Source organism: Myodes glareolus, chromosome 19 (assembly GCF_982192425.1).
Source record: "Myodes glareolus chromosome 19, mMyoGla1.1, whole genome shotgun sequence".
In the NCBI taxonomy this organism is placed as follows: domain Eukaryota; kingdom Metazoa; phylum Chordata; class Mammalia; order Rodentia; family Cricetidae; genus Myodes; species Myodes glareolus.
This window is the reverse complement of record NC_142044.1, coordinates 5,778,322-5,796,353: the sequence shown is the minus strand read 5'-3', so window position 1 is coordinate 5,796,353 and position 18,032 is coordinate 5,778,322. Positions and strand designations below refer to the sequence as shown.

Genomic DNA, 18,032 nt, shown 5'->3' with positions numbered 1-18,032 from the left:
TTAATCTCAACACTGGGGAGCCAGAGGCAGGTGGATCTCTGTGAGTTCGAGGTCAGTCTGGTCTACAGAGCGAGTTCCAGGACAGCCATAGCTACAGAAAAACCCTATTTCAAAAAAAAGTATTAGGAAGCACTGAATAGAAAAGCTTATTTAGTAAAATTCTAAATTATTTTTGTGAAAATTCCCATTATACATTTCACAGGTAGATATTCAATTGTAAACCTAAATTAAAATATGAAATTCCTAAATTATTACTTTATTTTAGTATTTTTTTGTCTGTAGATGAGAAAACTAAGTATTGGTTAACTAAATTAGCTAATTTGAAGACAGAGAAGTTACAAGGATTTAACCAGCACGTGAACATTGTCTACAAAGCAACTGCATTCCAGGCGGCTTTCATCATACCAGATAATCTCATATAAAGACCGATTGAAAGAGCACAGATTCCTGGGTTGACTAGATTATGATTTATATGCTTTAGAATGCTCACACGGCACACAGACGCTACAACACAGAGAAGAGTTTCAATCAGTTGATTTAACAGTTGTGAAACCAAGCACCTGATTGATAGGTATAAGAACAAAATACTTCTCAGTAAAAATCAATAAAAAAGAACAAAATACTTATCCTAGTCAACAAGTAATTTCACATACCTGAGTTTGCTCATCTCACAGTAGCACGTGGGCAAAAGAAGCGGGGTGCTGCTTCCTAGTCTCAGAGGACTAATAAACTAAGGACCTAGAGAGCTAGAATACTGTGAAGCAGAGCTTTGAACCCAAGTTCTAAAGTGCAGACCTTCTAACAACCAGGTAGATGGGGTGTCAAGTAGAAGACAATCCCAGTGTTTCAATTAATTTCAAGAAGGCTTGGGGTTGTGCTGAGTTTTGAGGTAGGTTCTCACTATGTAGTCTGGTATTCTGTAGACCAGGCTGCTCTCAAATTTGCAGTGATCCTTCAGCCTCTGATTCCCAACCCTATAATTACAGCGAGACTCTCTCAAAAAACAAAAACAAAAACAACCCACAAAACAGGCAAGCCTGGGGCATTCTTTCTTTTACACCAAATCATCTCTCAAGATTAAGCTGCCTTTGAGATTCTAGGGAAGTTGCTCTACAAATTGTATTTAGAAAGAGAACAATGCTGTGGACGTAAAGGTCTTGAAGTTGAAGGGACTTTTTCCTAAACCTAGGTAGCTAGAGAAGGATTTGGAAGTATAAACAAAATAATATGAAAAAAGGCAGAGACAGTAAAATAAAAGAGCAAGACTTCTCTAAAAAATACAGAAAGGTTAAGGTTAGAAATGAGAAAATAAGTGTTTATACTTATTTAGCTACACAACTATATATGGAAAGAAGAAATCTTGAACATATTCTTCATCCTTATTGAAAGTTCTGCTTTCCTTGGGCCATAAAATATTAGACTGAAACACCAGAAATATTATATGTCTTTAGTATATTATCTTCCAAGTTCATCTTGCTACTTTTCCATAAATATAGGTGTGACTGAGTACCCATCCTGCCTGAAGGCACAAGATGAAAACCCATGATATTGTAAAGTATGCTTGATTCCTGTACTAACTTTGGACTTGTGGAGATTTATATACACTGGAAGGGAATGAGGTGCTCAGGAAATATTGCCCAACTCAAATAATATCTACTCTTGTATAGATACCAATTATATTTTGAAATTACAACAATGTTATTCATATTTCTTTGCATTGAATTCATTTGTAAGACTACAGAAAGGCAAAAAAAACACCAAACATACTTGTCTATTATGAGCAGCCTAAATATTAACAAGTTCCAAAAAGCATACAGCAGCAAACAGCTATTACAAGGAATTCAAGGCTATCAGCAAATTTTCTTAGTAACCTCCTTTTTGTTTCTTCCCCCCTCTCCTTCATCTTTTATTTCTTTCTTCCTTCCTTCTGTCCAGTTTTCATTTCTTTATTTATAAAGTTAACCAAATTTGAAATACCACAGACAGATATACATTGAAAACTACACATTCCAGAAATAAAATATTTTTTTATAACTCATTTCACATTTCACAGGAAAGGCTTTTATAAAATGGTAAGGTGCACAATCATAGTTAATCATTAATGGTTATTTAAGCTGTATGCACTAATTTTCTAAAATGATGCAGTATCATCAAACAATAACAAGACAATAATTAATTGGAAATAAAAATGCTGGAGACATTAGATTTCAACATCTATATTTTCAAAACCACCATGTTTCAATGAAAATCCTATGTGATATTTTATTTGACTTGAGAGGACACCGAAGCCCAGGGGAACTAAAAGACTTGCCAAACTTCCCAAAGTCTTAGAAGGAAAAGTAACATGAGTTCTAACCCAATCCATTTATTTCTACTCTGCTATTGTTTCTTATCTGAATTAGTTAATGAAGGATAGAACCAGCAAAGAACTACTGTGGGAGGTCAGGTGGTGGTGGTGCACACCTTTAATCCCAGCACTTGGGAGGCAGAGGCAGGCGGATCTCTGTGAGTTCAAGGCCAGCCTGGTCTACAGAGTGAGTTCCAGGACAGCCAGAGCGGTTTTACAGAGAAATCATGTCTCAAAAAATAAAACAAAACAAACAAACAAAAAAACCCAACAAAAACCCTACTCGTGTGTGTGTGTGTGTGTGTGTGTGTGTGTGTGTGTGTGTGTGTGTGTAAAACAACAGAGTTGACTCAGGATGATGGTCACAATCAAATCTGACTTTAAATCTAAAACTCATGTCTTCAGAGAATCAAGATTGGTACAAAAACTACAGTAATAACAGCTAACACTAACATAGTACTTACTATACGAAAATATGATTTGAAGAAATTTAAATAAGCTAAATTATTATTTTCAAAAAGAAATTGTACAGTAAATCTAAGCAGCAAGGAAGTTTACAGAACAGACGGTTCACCACTCCATCCTTCCTGGATACCGTTACTCTGCACCCGCCCTTCAGAACCCCCTACTCATGTGTGATTTTTTTACATGTACTTGATTCCCACAAAAACATGTAAGTGATAATAGTAACAGCAAGGTGACCCCTCAAAGGTAATTCCATTTGAATGTTGCAGAAACTCTAAATACTTTGCATTATTCAAATAAGGTGTTAGAGAATGAAAAATATGAATAGGAGAGATAGTAGAGGAAAAATGTGCTCAAAATCTGTACAGATATCAAAACTATTCAAAACTTACTTATCTCCTAGAATGCTGGCTCTAAGCATTAATAAATATTAAGCATATATTCAAAGCTATAGAAGAACACAATAAAATGTAACAGCAGATAACTTGACCTCAATAATAGGTAGAAACAAAGATCCAAATATTAATTAAAATGAGAGACTACCTATAAAATATTCAAAGTTCTTATCTTTCAAACATTATACATTTTTGTCTTGCTAGGCTTAGTTATAACACACACAGGACCAAGTAAAACGATTAATCTTCATGTGTGATAAAAACATTTACAGGGACAGAAGGCAAATAAGAAGTTTGTAAGGAATGAAAAGGAAGACCATCATCATCAAGAGGGAAAGGGAAGGAGAGCAGACGGCACAGAGCAGAGCTGACAGCTTAGGGAAGGATCCTAGCAATGGGAGAGAGAACAGCTGTCAGAGCTGAAGGTCTTTGACCCACAATTCACTTTAACAAACTTAGAAGTTCTGCAACCCAAGATTGCAGCAAACGCACTTACAGCTGGTGCAGGCCAAGAGCTAAAAGAAAACATGAAGATGCACGTCTCCAGATCACTGGTTTATACCTGAACACATAGAAAGTTTTTTTCTTTGACAGGTTCTAAGAAACATCACAGAGGTCAATAAATGTACCAAAAATACACTTTTGAGAGTTCACATTTCCATTTTATATGAATTTTTCATATTATGAGATGTGACTTAATTTCACTTCCATTTCTACATTATTCCCACCTTTTAAATCATATCACAGAAAGATAATAATCACCAGTCTATATTATTAAAAATTATGAACATAAATGATAAATTATACCTTATGTTGGGCACAGTTAACATTATTCAGGAAAGATATATAGAGAGAAGAATATATTTTAGTGAAGTACAGACCTAAACAGAGAACTCTCAACAGAGGAGTCTAAAATGGCTGGAAGACACTTAAGGAAATGCTCAACATCCTTAGTCATCAGAGAAATGCAAATCAAAGCAACTCTGAGATTCCATCTTACATCTGTAAGAATGACCAAGATCAAAAACACTGATGACAACTTATGTTGGAGAGGTTGGGGTAATGGGAACATTCCTGCACTGGGGTGAGAGTTCTAGCTGGTACAGTTCCTTTGGATATCAGTGTGGCGATTTCTCAGAAAATTAGGAAACAACCTTCCTCAAGACCAAGCAATACCACTTTTTGGTATACACCCAAAGTATACTCAATCGTACCACAAGGACATGTGCTCAACTGCGTTCACAGTAGCACTGTTTTTCATAATCAGAACCTGGAAACAACCTAAATGCCCCTTGACCGAAGAATGAATAAGGAAAATGTGGTACATTTACACAATGGAGTACTACACAGTGGGAAAAAGAAATGACATCTTGAAATTTGCAGGCAAATGGATGGAGCTAGTAAACATCATATTGAGTGAGGTAACCCAGACCCAAAAAGACAAATATCACATGTACTCACTCATAAGTGGCTTTTAAACATAAAGCAATGAAAACCAGCCTACAATTCAAAATCCCAGAGAACCTAGACAAAATTGAGGACCCTAAGAGAGACATACATAGATCTAATATACATGTGAAGTAGAAAAAGACAAGATCTCCTGAGTAAACTGGGAGCATGGGGGCCATGGGAGAGGTTTGAAGGGGTTGGGGGAGGTAGAGAGGGGAGCAGAGAAAATGTAGAGCTCAATAAAATCAATCAATAAAAAAAAGGAAAAAGAAAAGAAGAATATATTTTAGACCAGTGGTTCTCAACTTTCTAACACTGTGACTTTAATACAGCTCCTCATGTGGTGACCCCACCATAAAATCCCTTCCACTGATACTTCATAACTGTAATTTTGCTACTTTTATGAATCACAATGTGAATATCTGTATTTTCCAAAAGTCTTAGGTAACCCCTGTTGAAAGGTCATTTGATCCCTAATGGAGTCACATCCCACAGGTTAAGAACCACTGTTTTAGATGAAAAGTCATCTTAACTGAGTTATTAAAATAGAAATTAGTCATATCATAAATTAGTTTCATAATAAAATGTCAAATGTTAGAGTAATTAAAGACTGCTAATTTTTATGTAATAATTACAATTATGACATTATAAATAAATATGTATAGTTATGTTTGGTTATTAATTACTCCAAACAGAGGTCTGATCTTTGGAATCCAGTTATACTAAGCTATGGAGTTGAGTCTTTAGCAATTTTAAGAAGAGTTTAAATATTAAAAGTCAGTTACCTTTCTATTTGTCTCAGCCAGATTCTATTACATGTATATAAAATGGTAATCCCACATGTTTTCAACTGATTATTTATGCTTATGATTTTTTTGCCGTTATTGAACTCACAATGCTTTATTCTATATTAGGAGAGTATTTTAAATAATGTTATTTTAAAATAATTTCTATATTGAAAAAATTGACATTGTAGTTTTAAAATGAATAACCTATTAGCAAAATTAAGAATTTTGCAACATAATGTGAGCAACAACAAAAAAAAAATCTTTTCAATTTTAATCCGAACATTTTAATAAAGTAGAGCTGGATTAGATCAATAAGTTTTGTCTTTCGGTGTGTGAGAATGCATGCGTGCATGCGTGCGTATGTGCATGTGTGTGTGTGTATGTGTGTGGTAGGCAAATGCTATGCCACTGAACTGCAGCATCAGCATAGGGTCAACATATTAGAGGCTAAATAACTATTTGAAAATAAATACAAGCAAGTATTTTTAGTACTAAGGTGGAGTATAGGCTGTCCCAACCTAAGTTGAGACTAAGACTCATAACTACACAACTTTAAAAAGCACATTCACACACATGTACACATCCATACGCTGAATTTATTACAAGGAAAAGCCATTCAGACTTGCCTTTTTTCCCATTATTAGGTAAGCTTGATGTTTCTTCCCCATTGTCTTTAACATTGAAACCAGATAATAATAATTAGTAATTAAGATCATCGACAATACAAATAAAAAGCAAGCACTCCAAAAAGAATAAAACGTGCACTGGAAAAATAACTGCATGCATTTAACATGACACCGCACACTGCACACACAGAATAAAGCAGATGCAGTATAGGCTCCCTAGTCTACAGCACAAGGAGCCAAAGCTACCATGAAAAAACCCATTTTGTATTATTGTTATGTGCTAGATCTGTTTTGTTTTGGTATGATAACAGTGATGTAATTTACTAATTACTTAAGAATAAGCCACAGGTAAGAAACTGGTTTTAAAAATGTTAAGGGACAAAACAAAAGAGATATTGATATTGCAGAAATCTTCAAGTTACTGCTATCATTAAAATTACAATAAAGGCCAGTTTATAAAATGTGAAAGACTCAGAACATGAGTTTATTAATATGAGATCTAATAGGATAGGAAGACAGAAACATTAGCTCTTCAAATAAATGAAAATGGAAATTATTCTATTGCCCTACAGTTCAGTAAAATTTAACTCTACATCAGCCAGGAAATGAAAGGCATTTGGAATTCAAGACTGAGACTATTTGATATTCAGAATGGGATATAAGTATATATTTCTATAACCAAGCAACTAAAACCATCGCCTTTGTTTCTATTATTAGATACATGTTGATAATTTCTCCACTTGATAAATTAGAACATTACTGACATCATGTCTTTTTGTTTTAAAAGCTACAAATTCGTTCAGAGAACGTCTTCATGAAAATAAATCTTGGGTAAATACACACAAGGGCATTGTTTTCTTACAACGGTGAAAAGACGGGGGACAGGAACAACCTAACTTTAAAACTCACACATAAATTCATATAATGAGAGAAGAGAAAAAATTCATTAAAGACTTAACAAAAGTAGGTTTAAAGTTATTCTGCCAATTTCACAGAAAGTTAAAATCCAAGACATCAACTTAGAGAAGATCAGCATCCCATTCTGAGTTTTAAATAAATAGAGTGACAATTCAATAAAATTAGACAAATGTGTTTGTGAATATATAATATTTTCCTCTGACAGACTCTGACATCTATTATACTGTGATTACAAAACTGAAGACCCCAAATCCACACACCCTCCAGGGAGCAGCTGCCGTAGAGAGGAATGGCTGCTAGACCGGGCATGACAATACCTGGCTGGGACAGAAAAGAAAAATCCAGAGGAAGGGATCTTATCTAGGGGCGAAACAGTGGGAAAGTGACCATAGTCTGTGAAATGTTAAAGAAATTCAGAGCCTTCATTCCAAATGTCCTTAAAATTTGCCTCTCCTACATTCCCCTTAGTCAGGAAAGTAGAGTTTCCCTTCTTCAGGGAAGCATAAAGGAAACAGCTCTCTAGGAACGAGGTGACCACGATGATTTATTAAGAGGTAAAGAAGCGACCAAAATGTGAAGCAAAAACTGAGGTAAATAATGTATATATTTAGGCCAAAGATATTGTTTATGATTCTAGTATATTTGGATCTTTAAAGAGACTATTCAAACAATTGGCCAAATTTCTCTGAAGCTGAGAAGACAGTTCTAGAGTATTTCTTATGAAATTATGAAATTTGACATTAACTTATTTAGAAGACACACAGACACACCTGCCTTGACCTCTTCTCCCTCCTTTTCTACCCCCTCTTCTTCCACATGCCCAATTTCTTCGTTAACTTCTGTATTTGCCAAAGTGAAAGAAAAAGACAAGACCAGGGGTCTGGTTGTTAGTTTAAAATATTAACAAATTATTTTTCATAAAAAGTGGGTATTTATAACAAGAAAAGCACGTGATATATTGCATTCAGACATGTCTTTGAAAGCAACTCTGTCTACCAATAATGAAACATCACAGTCACAGTGGTCCTGACTTGGGAAACAAACCGTTATCCCCTAGAAGATTTGCAATATGTGAGTGGCTAAGGAAGGCTACCTCTATAGTAAGCATATCATTAGAAAATATTACATACATTTGCTTCTAGGGAGAAAACCATAACATTATAAACTCCTCTTCCTTTCTTTTTTTAAAATTTGGTTTTGTGAGACAGGGTTTCTCTGTGTAGCTCCTGGCTGTCCTGGAACTCACTCTGTAGACCAGACTGGCCTTGAACTCACAGGGATACACTTGCCTCTACATCCCACCTGACCTGTAGAAACCCCATTTTTTACAAAATGGCAATAGAGTCAAGTAAAGATTTGAGAAGGTAATAACCATAATGCTTTACATTGTGGAATACATCACACTTTCTATAGCATTCTCATTTTACACATCTTTAGTAAAGAGTTTGAAAAACATCAACCTCAATACCAAAATATATATTTTTGATGAATTTAGTTACTAGACAACATACTTAAACCATAGTTAGATTAGAGTTTTTTGTTAGTTGCTGAAGGTAGAAATACTTCAATATGTTTAAACTAGAAACGTCATTAAAGACAAGATCTAATAAGCATTTAGAAGGTCAGAACCTTGGACTATCAACTGATCGTCTACTTCGGGCAGCCACACCCTCAGCTTTAGGTACAAGTTGGACACCCACAGAGGAGGGATTCACTGTGTCCTTTAAAACTGACAGAGTCACAGGCTCATGGGTCTCTGAAGCCTCAGCATGAACATGTCTGAAAATGCTGCTGAACACCAGCCAGTACCATTAAGTAATACAAAAAATGAAATAAAAACCAGAAAGTCATAATTAGAGATATTAATGGAAATTGCTGATGATATTTTAGTGATTTTAATGTATTCTACGGGAAAAACCAAACCAGTAGAGACAACATCCATACAAGTCTTTGAATCTTTCAGCCTATATTTCCCTCCACCAGTCAGGCTGGCTTTCTCCATACCCAGCAGAGCACCGAATGAAGCGATCCAGACTTCAACAGACTTTCGCTATAAAAGATTCTAAAACGGAAGCTTTAACGCTTTTGAGGGGACAAGAATTGCACACTATTGAACTTTTCTAATGAAAAACAGTTTGAAAGCACAAGCTTTTAGTCTTATGGAAACATCCAAGCGTTACAGCAACGCCACAGATGTCTTTCTATCGGGCTGACCGCAAGTGTCAGCCACAACCACACTGCGCTGTGGAGGATCACGGCCGGTGAGAACAGAAGCAACCACAGAGACTGATAGCCACTGAGTCACAGCCAACAAAAGAATGACTTACATTAGAGAGACAGAGATAGATTTGCTGCTCGGTGCAATCCATGTATAAGTTAGTTGTAAATGTGTCACATGTGGACATAAAGATGCCCATAAACATACACTTCAAGTTCTCAGCGGCAATCCAGATACCATTTGAGGTACCATTTCACTTTCTAAGACTGTCTTTCATTTTCAACTCAAAAAATATTTGTTCCAGTCAAGCATCATTCTATGTGCTGGAGACTCAGCAGTAAAAAATATAGCCAGCAGTTTCAAAATTCTAAAACTATCAGATTTTATTGTACTAGCAAATGTATGGCAGAATTTCTTCTTGAGATATGATGCAGTGTTTGGTAATAAACGCATAAAAGCGTCATATTCATCCTTGATACACTCTAAGCAGACTTGCTACAACATGTAACAGAAAATACAAGCCACAACCACTACCTAACTCAATAGTTTCTTTTGTAGGAAGTCAAAGTTAATAATAAAAAGATCATCAGAAATCCAAAATGAAAGATAAAATGATAACTATAGCAAGACGCTGTCTGTGCCCTCGGTGGCATAAACACACACTGCAATTGATATCCTTGCTTATAGTCGCATTCAAAATCCAGAATTTTGTTCCAAAGGTAAATTAAATGTTTTATAAGAACAAATATTATCTACTTAAAAAAATAAACTCTTTGCACTCCTGCATGAATCAAAATTTAGTTCCAAGGTATTTTTTTCACAGAAAATAAAATCTCAGTACTTTATTAGAAACTAGAAATGAAATAATTTAATTGTAAAAAAACTATGTAAATGAAGAGACATCAATTGCAGTTCGGTTTATATTTGTCTGCACAGCCCCCCATAGGTTTTTAGCACAAAACAAACCCTTTATGTACAGACCTTCATAAGGGCCTATCTCCTTGACTCCATTGTCTAGGGAAACAAAATAAAATGAAAACAAAAGGGGTGGGGGGTGGGGATGGGGAACCAAAGCATAGGTGTTAAAAACAACAGAAAATGTCAAAGTTCTAGAATATATTGTCTATTAAAGAAAACTTAAATGGTGATTTGAGTATATATAGCTTTGAAAGACAGTTACTAAAAGGAGAAACTGTGCTATAAAAGATGTGGAAATTATTCGGCTCCATTATCAGTGTTTTCAGAGTGAACCAAATCAAGATGTATAGCTGCCTGAGAAGTGCTCAAGTGTGTCGGTTTGGCACTAGCACACTTACAACCAAAAACATCAGTAGAACACGCACCTTTGAGTGTGCATTCTGGTTCCCTGAGGCTTACACTCCGCTTTCGAGAAGGATCACCATTGTTGTGCACCAGCTAACCAGTCCTTTGCAGTGTGTGAAAACTGATTTAGCTAGTTACTAATAAACTGCATAATCCCCAACGATTACATAATCCGAGATATAGCAAAGACATTATAATCCAGCTGCTTCCATAAGACTATTGCTAACTTTTAAATATACTTTCGAATTTGAAATGTAAAACAAGATTGCTTCTTTTTATCTCCAAGTAAAACTTTTACATGCAATGTATATTATATTCACAGATATAACTACTGTCAAATGAAGTCACACATACAGCTAAATACGGGACGACATTAGCACAATGGGAGGAGGGAACCTCGGTTCACCCCAGCTCCCATGTGTATCTCCTAATGGCATAATGAGAAAACTGAGAACTTACTTCTCTCCAGTGTTCCCTTGGGTGGGAGCTGTGGCAGCTGCCGGCCCCTCCGTCCTGTTCCGGGAGTGCTGGATGGGCTTGTCTGGACAGAGCCGGTCCGAGGGTGAGACCTACAAGATGCAGCATCAGGACATTTTCAGCAAGCGCTAAGTAAATTCGGTGTTAGCTGGTTTACGTAATAGCTGTATTAGTGGGGCTTTTAAACGTGGATTGCTGCTGTTTAGAAGGAGAACAGGACAAAGTATGGACATTTGAACAGTTACTTAAACACCAAAAAATGTTTATGTTTTGGTGTAATATGCATACATACACACATACATGCACACAGAGGTTGCAGTAAAACCCATGAAATTAGTGATAAAGACTCCTAGTCTGAGAAAATTCTACAAGTTAAAAAATAAAATTTTATATTTTTTCTACCATAATACAAATTCTTAAAACTAACCTTCCTCCTTTGATCCAATCAGATTTTTACTTAAGTTTACACTAAATATTTGTTTTTATTAGAAAACATCTCACAAATCTACCCAAAAAAAAAATCCTGAGCAACTTAAAACTCAGCTAAAGAAAATTCTGATATCTAATATTAATGTTCATAGGAACTAATTATATCTAATATTATTTACTGTCATAATGATTACTAGAAAGGTCATGCCTAATGAGCACAGTCATTTCTCATTTTGTGGAAGAACATGACAGTTATGACAGGATTTACCCAGGACTCCTGATTAATGAGAAACCACAGAACAAATGCAGTCCGGACAGTTGAGAAACAAACCACAATGGTGATGACACTATCATATCCGCCGGATATAAATAGTGTGTGCGCACTGACAAGGTTAGTATCGACTTAGACTGGTGACCAGCCAGAAATGACAGAGACCATTTAGCTGTCGGGAAAATAAAATGGTGTGTTGGCAGAGCAGACAGGGAAGTTAGTCTGATCGATTTATCTTTCACCTCGATAAGGCAGGTGAAGGAGGGGCAGATCTTCCAGTCATTAATGAAGGCATCGACCTCATGAGGTTTGTATCAGGACGTTCAGAGGATCTGGAGCGGGTGGTGGTCCGCTCTAGCAGAGGCCGCTGTTCTGTTGATCTGGATCTGTGATATGGCTGTCTATCTGCTGCTTCACAATCCCTGAAACGTTAGTCAAAAAGCAGCTCAGTTGATCTTTAATGCCTTTCTGCTATTTGGTCATGATGCATCAAACTGATTTTGAAAAAAAAAAAAAGAATTGCTTAAAATTAATGTGTATCCAAAAAAAGAATTTTTCACAACACATCCTGAAAATTCTGACTAAGCTTAAGAAGCTCTAAAGAACCCGAGTCTGATTTTACTAGCAATTACCAGCAGCTGAATTAGAACTGAGCTGCTCAAAATGGTTATAACCACTGCAACCCCAGCTACCTGCTTTCCAAAATGAAGAGAACATGTGAACTGTGTGGGGTAGGGTATCCTAGATTAAAGACATTCGACAGTGATTCCTCGCACTTTGCAGAAGAGAAAGTTATGCAGGATGTTTATCAGCAAATGGAACAAACGCATTAACAGCACGGTCACAGCACGCTGACAGCCTGGCGATTTTGGCAGAAGTATGGGAAGGAGGTCACGGGCAATCACTGCAGAGAACTGGCGACCCCCCATCCGTCTCGGGGCACTTCAGTTAGATCAAACAGCTCAGATAGCTATTGGATCAAACTGGAATTCCAACATAAATATAAAAATCAGACCTCTGACCACTAAAACTCAACTTTTGTTGAAGCAAGAATACTTACACCTATATGGCCCAAAATGACTGACACATCTCTTGGTGTCTACTATAATGTTTAGACATCATAATGAGATCCATAATGAGATTAATAAGCGGATATAATTCGGTTCTATGACTTGGAAGACAAATCTAAAACCATGAACTTTTGCTCTAGAACTCAAAAGAAGCATATGGACCCAAATCTATTTCAAACAGCCACCTCCTGAGCCAATTACAACCACAGAAAATGAAATCTCTACCGACGGCAGGGAGAGGAAGCAAGGTCGCCAACTTTACCAGAAATACGCTCTGATGTTTGAAAATGAAAGAATGGGCATGCTCAGCTTAGAGGACATGATCAAAAATGTCATAATAGCCGAGATCAAATATAAATTTGATTACAATTAAAAAGATGAATTAAATGGAATTAGAATATAAAATTCATAATTCAATACTTCTGAAATTCTATTTTAGAGGAAACACTCTTTTTGGAAATAAATGTGGTCAATAACCTGTGACCCGTGACTTAGTGCAAGGCCTCTGGCGTGCCCCCATTGCAGCAGGTCAGGAAAAACAAGAGGTTCACAACTAGCTTTCGCTGTATTTCTCACATCCCTAAAAACCTGCACTTTGACGAATAGCAAACTTACATTTGTTTCAAAGACTAATTGTGATCTTAGGGTAATGATAAACTTTTCTCTCACATGGCAGTTGATGGCAAAACTTAGTCAAGTGTCTGTAGTGATCGGACAGGAGACTGCCACCCGCTCACTGTCGGAAAGCTCGGCTCTTCGCAACTAACCAAGCATTTTCTCAAGTGTGTGTGTGTGTGTGTGTGTGTGTGTGAAAAGGTACCATTTATAGAACAAATATCCCCACCTTAGAAAAAAATTCCCCATAAAGATTTTCCTTTCCTTAGTGAAAATGTTTTGATAATTATATGGAATTTTTATCTTTTTGTAGACATCTTTATTACCACAAATAATAGAAATATAATCAAAACACACTGAGTGAACATAGGCTAACACGTGAAAGATGAAAAAGACCACAGCAGAGTTTTCCTGATAACTGCTGTCACAGTAATCAGACTTTACATTGTGCAGCATACAAGGTCAAGCTATGCTTCCTGTGCCCACCATCAGCAAAGAATAGAAGCAGTCAGTTAAGGCTTGGGGTTAAAAGTCACAGTAGCACTTGGAGAAGGCCATGGTCCCACACGGATCACCCCAGTGCAGACATAAGAAAGCCCAGCATCTCTGGCTACATTGAAGTAGGCCTTCATTTATGACAAGAATGCATGCATAATCTCAACAGCAACAACTGAAAGTAAGGGACAGTAGTAAGTGTTTGTAAGATTTAACATGCTTCCGTGTTTAATTGGAGTTCTCAAGCTGTGGATTGTACTCCAATAGAAGCATTTTTCCTATTAATCCTAATTTGTTTACTGCATTTTATTATAGACATAAAAACATTGCTTTAAGAAGGGTAGCAACTGCTTTATCAAAAGTACACCACATCAACAAGAAAACTTCATTTGTCAATTTAAATCTTTAGGGAATAATTCCACTGTACTTTAAAAAGAGATTTAATAATCCATTCCAGTTCCAGTTTTGAGTATTTTAAATTTTTAATCAATGTTTAAAATAGTTCCTACTTTTGATTTGTAACTTTCTGGACTGCTTCACTATGCAGAGGGGGGTGCTGGAAACTGGCTGCATTTAAGAGGAAACTGCCTAACCCCTCAGTTCCCTGACACTGAGTTCCAGGACCATACAAGGAGCCCCCACGGCAGTCAGCTAGCATATGCTGACTGAGACACGAATTAGAGATAGCCCAGGACAAGAAAGCAAGAATTTACACATACGAGTAACACTATCCAGGCTGAGTAGGTGGTGTTTATATATTTAGGAATATATGCATATATATAAAATTATGTTTAATAGAAAAAGCAAGAGGTGCATGGAAATAGTTCAAGAAAGGAAAGGGAATGGCGAATTGATACAATTATGTTCTAATTTCAAAAAGTTAAAAGAGAAAGCAAACAATTCACATAATCAAAAAATGAAAGCACATTAAGTTTTAGTATTTCTTCAAGAATTTTTAAGGGGAAAATTCAGGACATTTAGTGAAACTAAATTAAGTCTTGAAACATTTTCTATGTACAAGTGGTTCTTCAGGACCCCGAGAGGTTGGTCCACTCACTGAGACAGTGTGCCTGAGCTAATGGGAGCTCACCAACTCCAGCTGGATTGGGACTGAATGAGCATGGGATCAAACTGAACTCTCTGAATGTGGCTGACAAATGGGGCTGACTGAGAAGCCAATGATAATGACACTGAGACTTACCTCTACTGCATGTACTGTTTTTTTGGATCCTATTCTATTTGGATGCACAGCTTCCTAAGCCTGGATGTAGGGGGGAGGGCCTTGGACTTCCCACAGGGCAGGGTACTTTGCCCTCTCTTAGGACTGGAAGGGGGTGGGGGAGAGGGGGTGGGGGGAGTGGGAGGGAAGTGGGAGGAGGGGAGGAAGTGGAAACTTTGACTTGTATTATTTATAAAGTAATAATAATTTAAAAATATATTTTTTAAATTTCTAAGTATCTGATACAATTTTTTACTCATTCAATCTCTTTTGCTACCTTGGGACATTTTTTTTCAATTATAATTCAGGAGATTTATGAAAGTTTCCAGGGCAGAGCCAGCTTGCAGGATCCCTTCCTATACAGCTTATTTCCGTAGACACGCCCACTCTCTCCAGGATGCAACTCCAAACCAAAGCAAGTTGGATATGGAGCAAAATAAGAAACTCAGAACAGGGCTGGAGAGATGGCTCAGCAGTTAAGAACACTAACTGATCTTCCAGAGGACTTCAGTTCAATTCCCAGCACACATGGCATCTCACAGCCTTCTGTAACTCCAGTTCCAGAGCATTTGAAACTCCCCCACACAATAGATACAGGCAAAACAGCAATGCACATTGAATAAATAACCAACCAAACAAATATATCTAAAAAAGAATTCAAGCCAACCAGCATGATAAAATGTTTCAAAGCAATATTCAGAAATGAATGAAAGTCAGCTGCCTTTTAACTTTTGACTAACAATCTGGTATACATTAAAACAGATAAAGAAATTTCATATTTATATTATAAAATATTCATGAATACACTTAGATTTTCTTCAAAATAAAGCTGTGGAACATAAAGTTATTTGATTATTATTCATTCATTTCCCTCACAAAGTTGAATTCATTTATTTATCTCTGTATTTTTTAATTTCCTCTTCTTGAGGCAAGCTCTCCTACAGCACAGATTGATCTTGAATTTGCTACATGAGGAAGTGTGTCCTTGACCCCCGATCCTCTTGTCCTATCTTCTGAGTGCTGGGATAAGAGGTGTGTGCCATACCCCAGCTTGATTTATTTATTTTTGCAGCAGGGTGCCCCTGCTGTAGAACAGACTGGTCATAAACTGGCAACCCCCGCCTTCTGAATGCTAAATTCCATGTGTGCACTGTCATGTCTGGCCCTGAAATTAATTTAAAAAGAAAAGATGCAAACTGTATATAGTGGTACACCTCTTTAATTCTTTTTTTAATTTACTTATTTGCTTTTCTTATGAGGACTTTATCTGCATGTAAGACTTTAAGCCAGCAGAGGGCATCAGATCCTGCTCTAGATGGCTGTGAGCCCCCATGTGGGTGCTGGGAACTGAACTCAGGACCTCTGGAGGGCATCAGATTCTGCTCTAGATGGCTGTGAGCCCCCACGTGGGTGCTGGGAACTGAACTCAGGAGATCTAGAAGAGCAGCAGTGCTCTTAACCTCTGAGCCATCTCTTCAGTTCCCCAGTCTCTTTAATTTTAAAATTTAGAAAGTTGAAGGAACAAGGGTCATGAGGGTCAATTCTAGTCTGGGACATATATGGAAACAATATCTCAAGAAAATAAATGAGTGAAAAAATGAGTATATCTGTGTAGAAAGAATCCCAGTCTCAGCTAGGCAACCCTGACCTGTTTGCATATGTGCAGATAGTAAGATGATAGTAGCAGAAGGTAGAACACTTTTTGCTAAAATGTCTTGACTACCTAGGAAATTTTCTGGATGATAATTACCTTGCCAAAGTAATAAAAACCATAGGACATTACCAGAAACCTTAAAATGAGATTGAAGGGGTACTTAATAAAACATGTGCATATATTTGTATTATTGTAACAACTAGTATTATATGACTCAAATTCAAAGATACAATTTTCACATCCTTCATGAGGTGTCAAATACATTTCACCTTTTCTAGAAATTATATTGTTTCCACTTAAGAGTATTACAAGACACAATGGGGGTGGAGCTCAATGTAGATCATTTGCAGGGATGTTGGAAGGAACCCCAGCACCATGAAAGAGGGATGTAAGGAGAGGGAAAAGGAGGCGAGAGAAACAGTCGCCCTGAAGTGATAAATAAGCACCATGCATTCATAAGACCGACTTTATAATTTAGTAGAAGACAGATTTCATCTGCCTTGGCATGGTAGTATTTCTGTATAGAGTAGTTTTGCTAAATTAAAAAAATATATTATTTAAAAGCAATTGAACTTACTCAAAAGTAACAGCATATACAGACTCGTGTAAGCTGGCAACAATATAATGACGTGGAAATATAGATATTGCTGAGAGGAAGTGAGACATTGTTTGTGTAGAACATGATCACTACTCGCCAAAAGCTTCATCGTCAAATGAGTAGTATCCCTATGCCTGCAGAACTGTTTCAAATAGTCAGTATTTGAAATCACAGGAACAAAAGATGAAACATCTCAATTTTCTCAAAAGATTAGGGAAAAATACAATTCTGAACACTGAAGGTAATTTGTGTCAGGAAGTGTGGACACACTATGATACACTTACTGCGGACATCTGGAGAACTTATTAGGAATTTACAACTTCTCATAATGATTTGTTATTTCAAAAATGACTAAAATGGGCAGAATGACCATGCAGCAAATTAAAATCTTGACATAATTATTACCCTTTATCTACAAAATTCTTACTCAATGAGCTCATTTCTATTTTCAATGGATACCAGAGTTAAACAAAGCTTTGTTGATAAAAATTCAAAAACTAACATGTTAGTTGGACCTTAGGTTTCCAGATCTTCGAAGACTCCATAAAATAGCATTTAAAGATATGTCTCTAAAGAATAGAGTGTGGGTTGCTATTTATCATGAGACAATGTGATAAAATATGGTCCAATGTCTTGCTACCATATTCAACAATTTCTTCAACCAAGCTAGAAAAC

The 18,032-nt window shown here is 36.6% G+C and overlaps 1 protein-coding gene across 49 annotated transcripts in view; it reads right to left on the bottom strand.

Moving 5' to 3' along the window:
- Rims2 (regulating synaptic membrane exocytosis 2) overlaps window positions 1-18,032 on the bottom strand; it is a 431,117-nt gene that overhangs the window by 145,071 nt on the left and 268,014 nt on the right. For 46 of the 49 annotated variants that reach the window (XM_085679024.2, XM_085679028.2, XM_085679026.2 and 43 more), the window contains 2 exons: window positions 11,949-12,128; window positions 10,989-11,098 (listed from right to left, as the gene is read on the bottom strand). In XM_085679024.2, the coding sequence (XP_085535150.2) occupies window positions 10,989-11,098; window positions 11,949-12,128 (290 nt within the window). The remainder of the gene's footprint in view (window positions 1-10,988; window positions 11,099-11,948; window positions 12,129-18,032) is intronic. The other 3 variants (XM_085679037.2, XM_085679038.2, XM_085679048.2) reach the window with 1 other exon arrangement.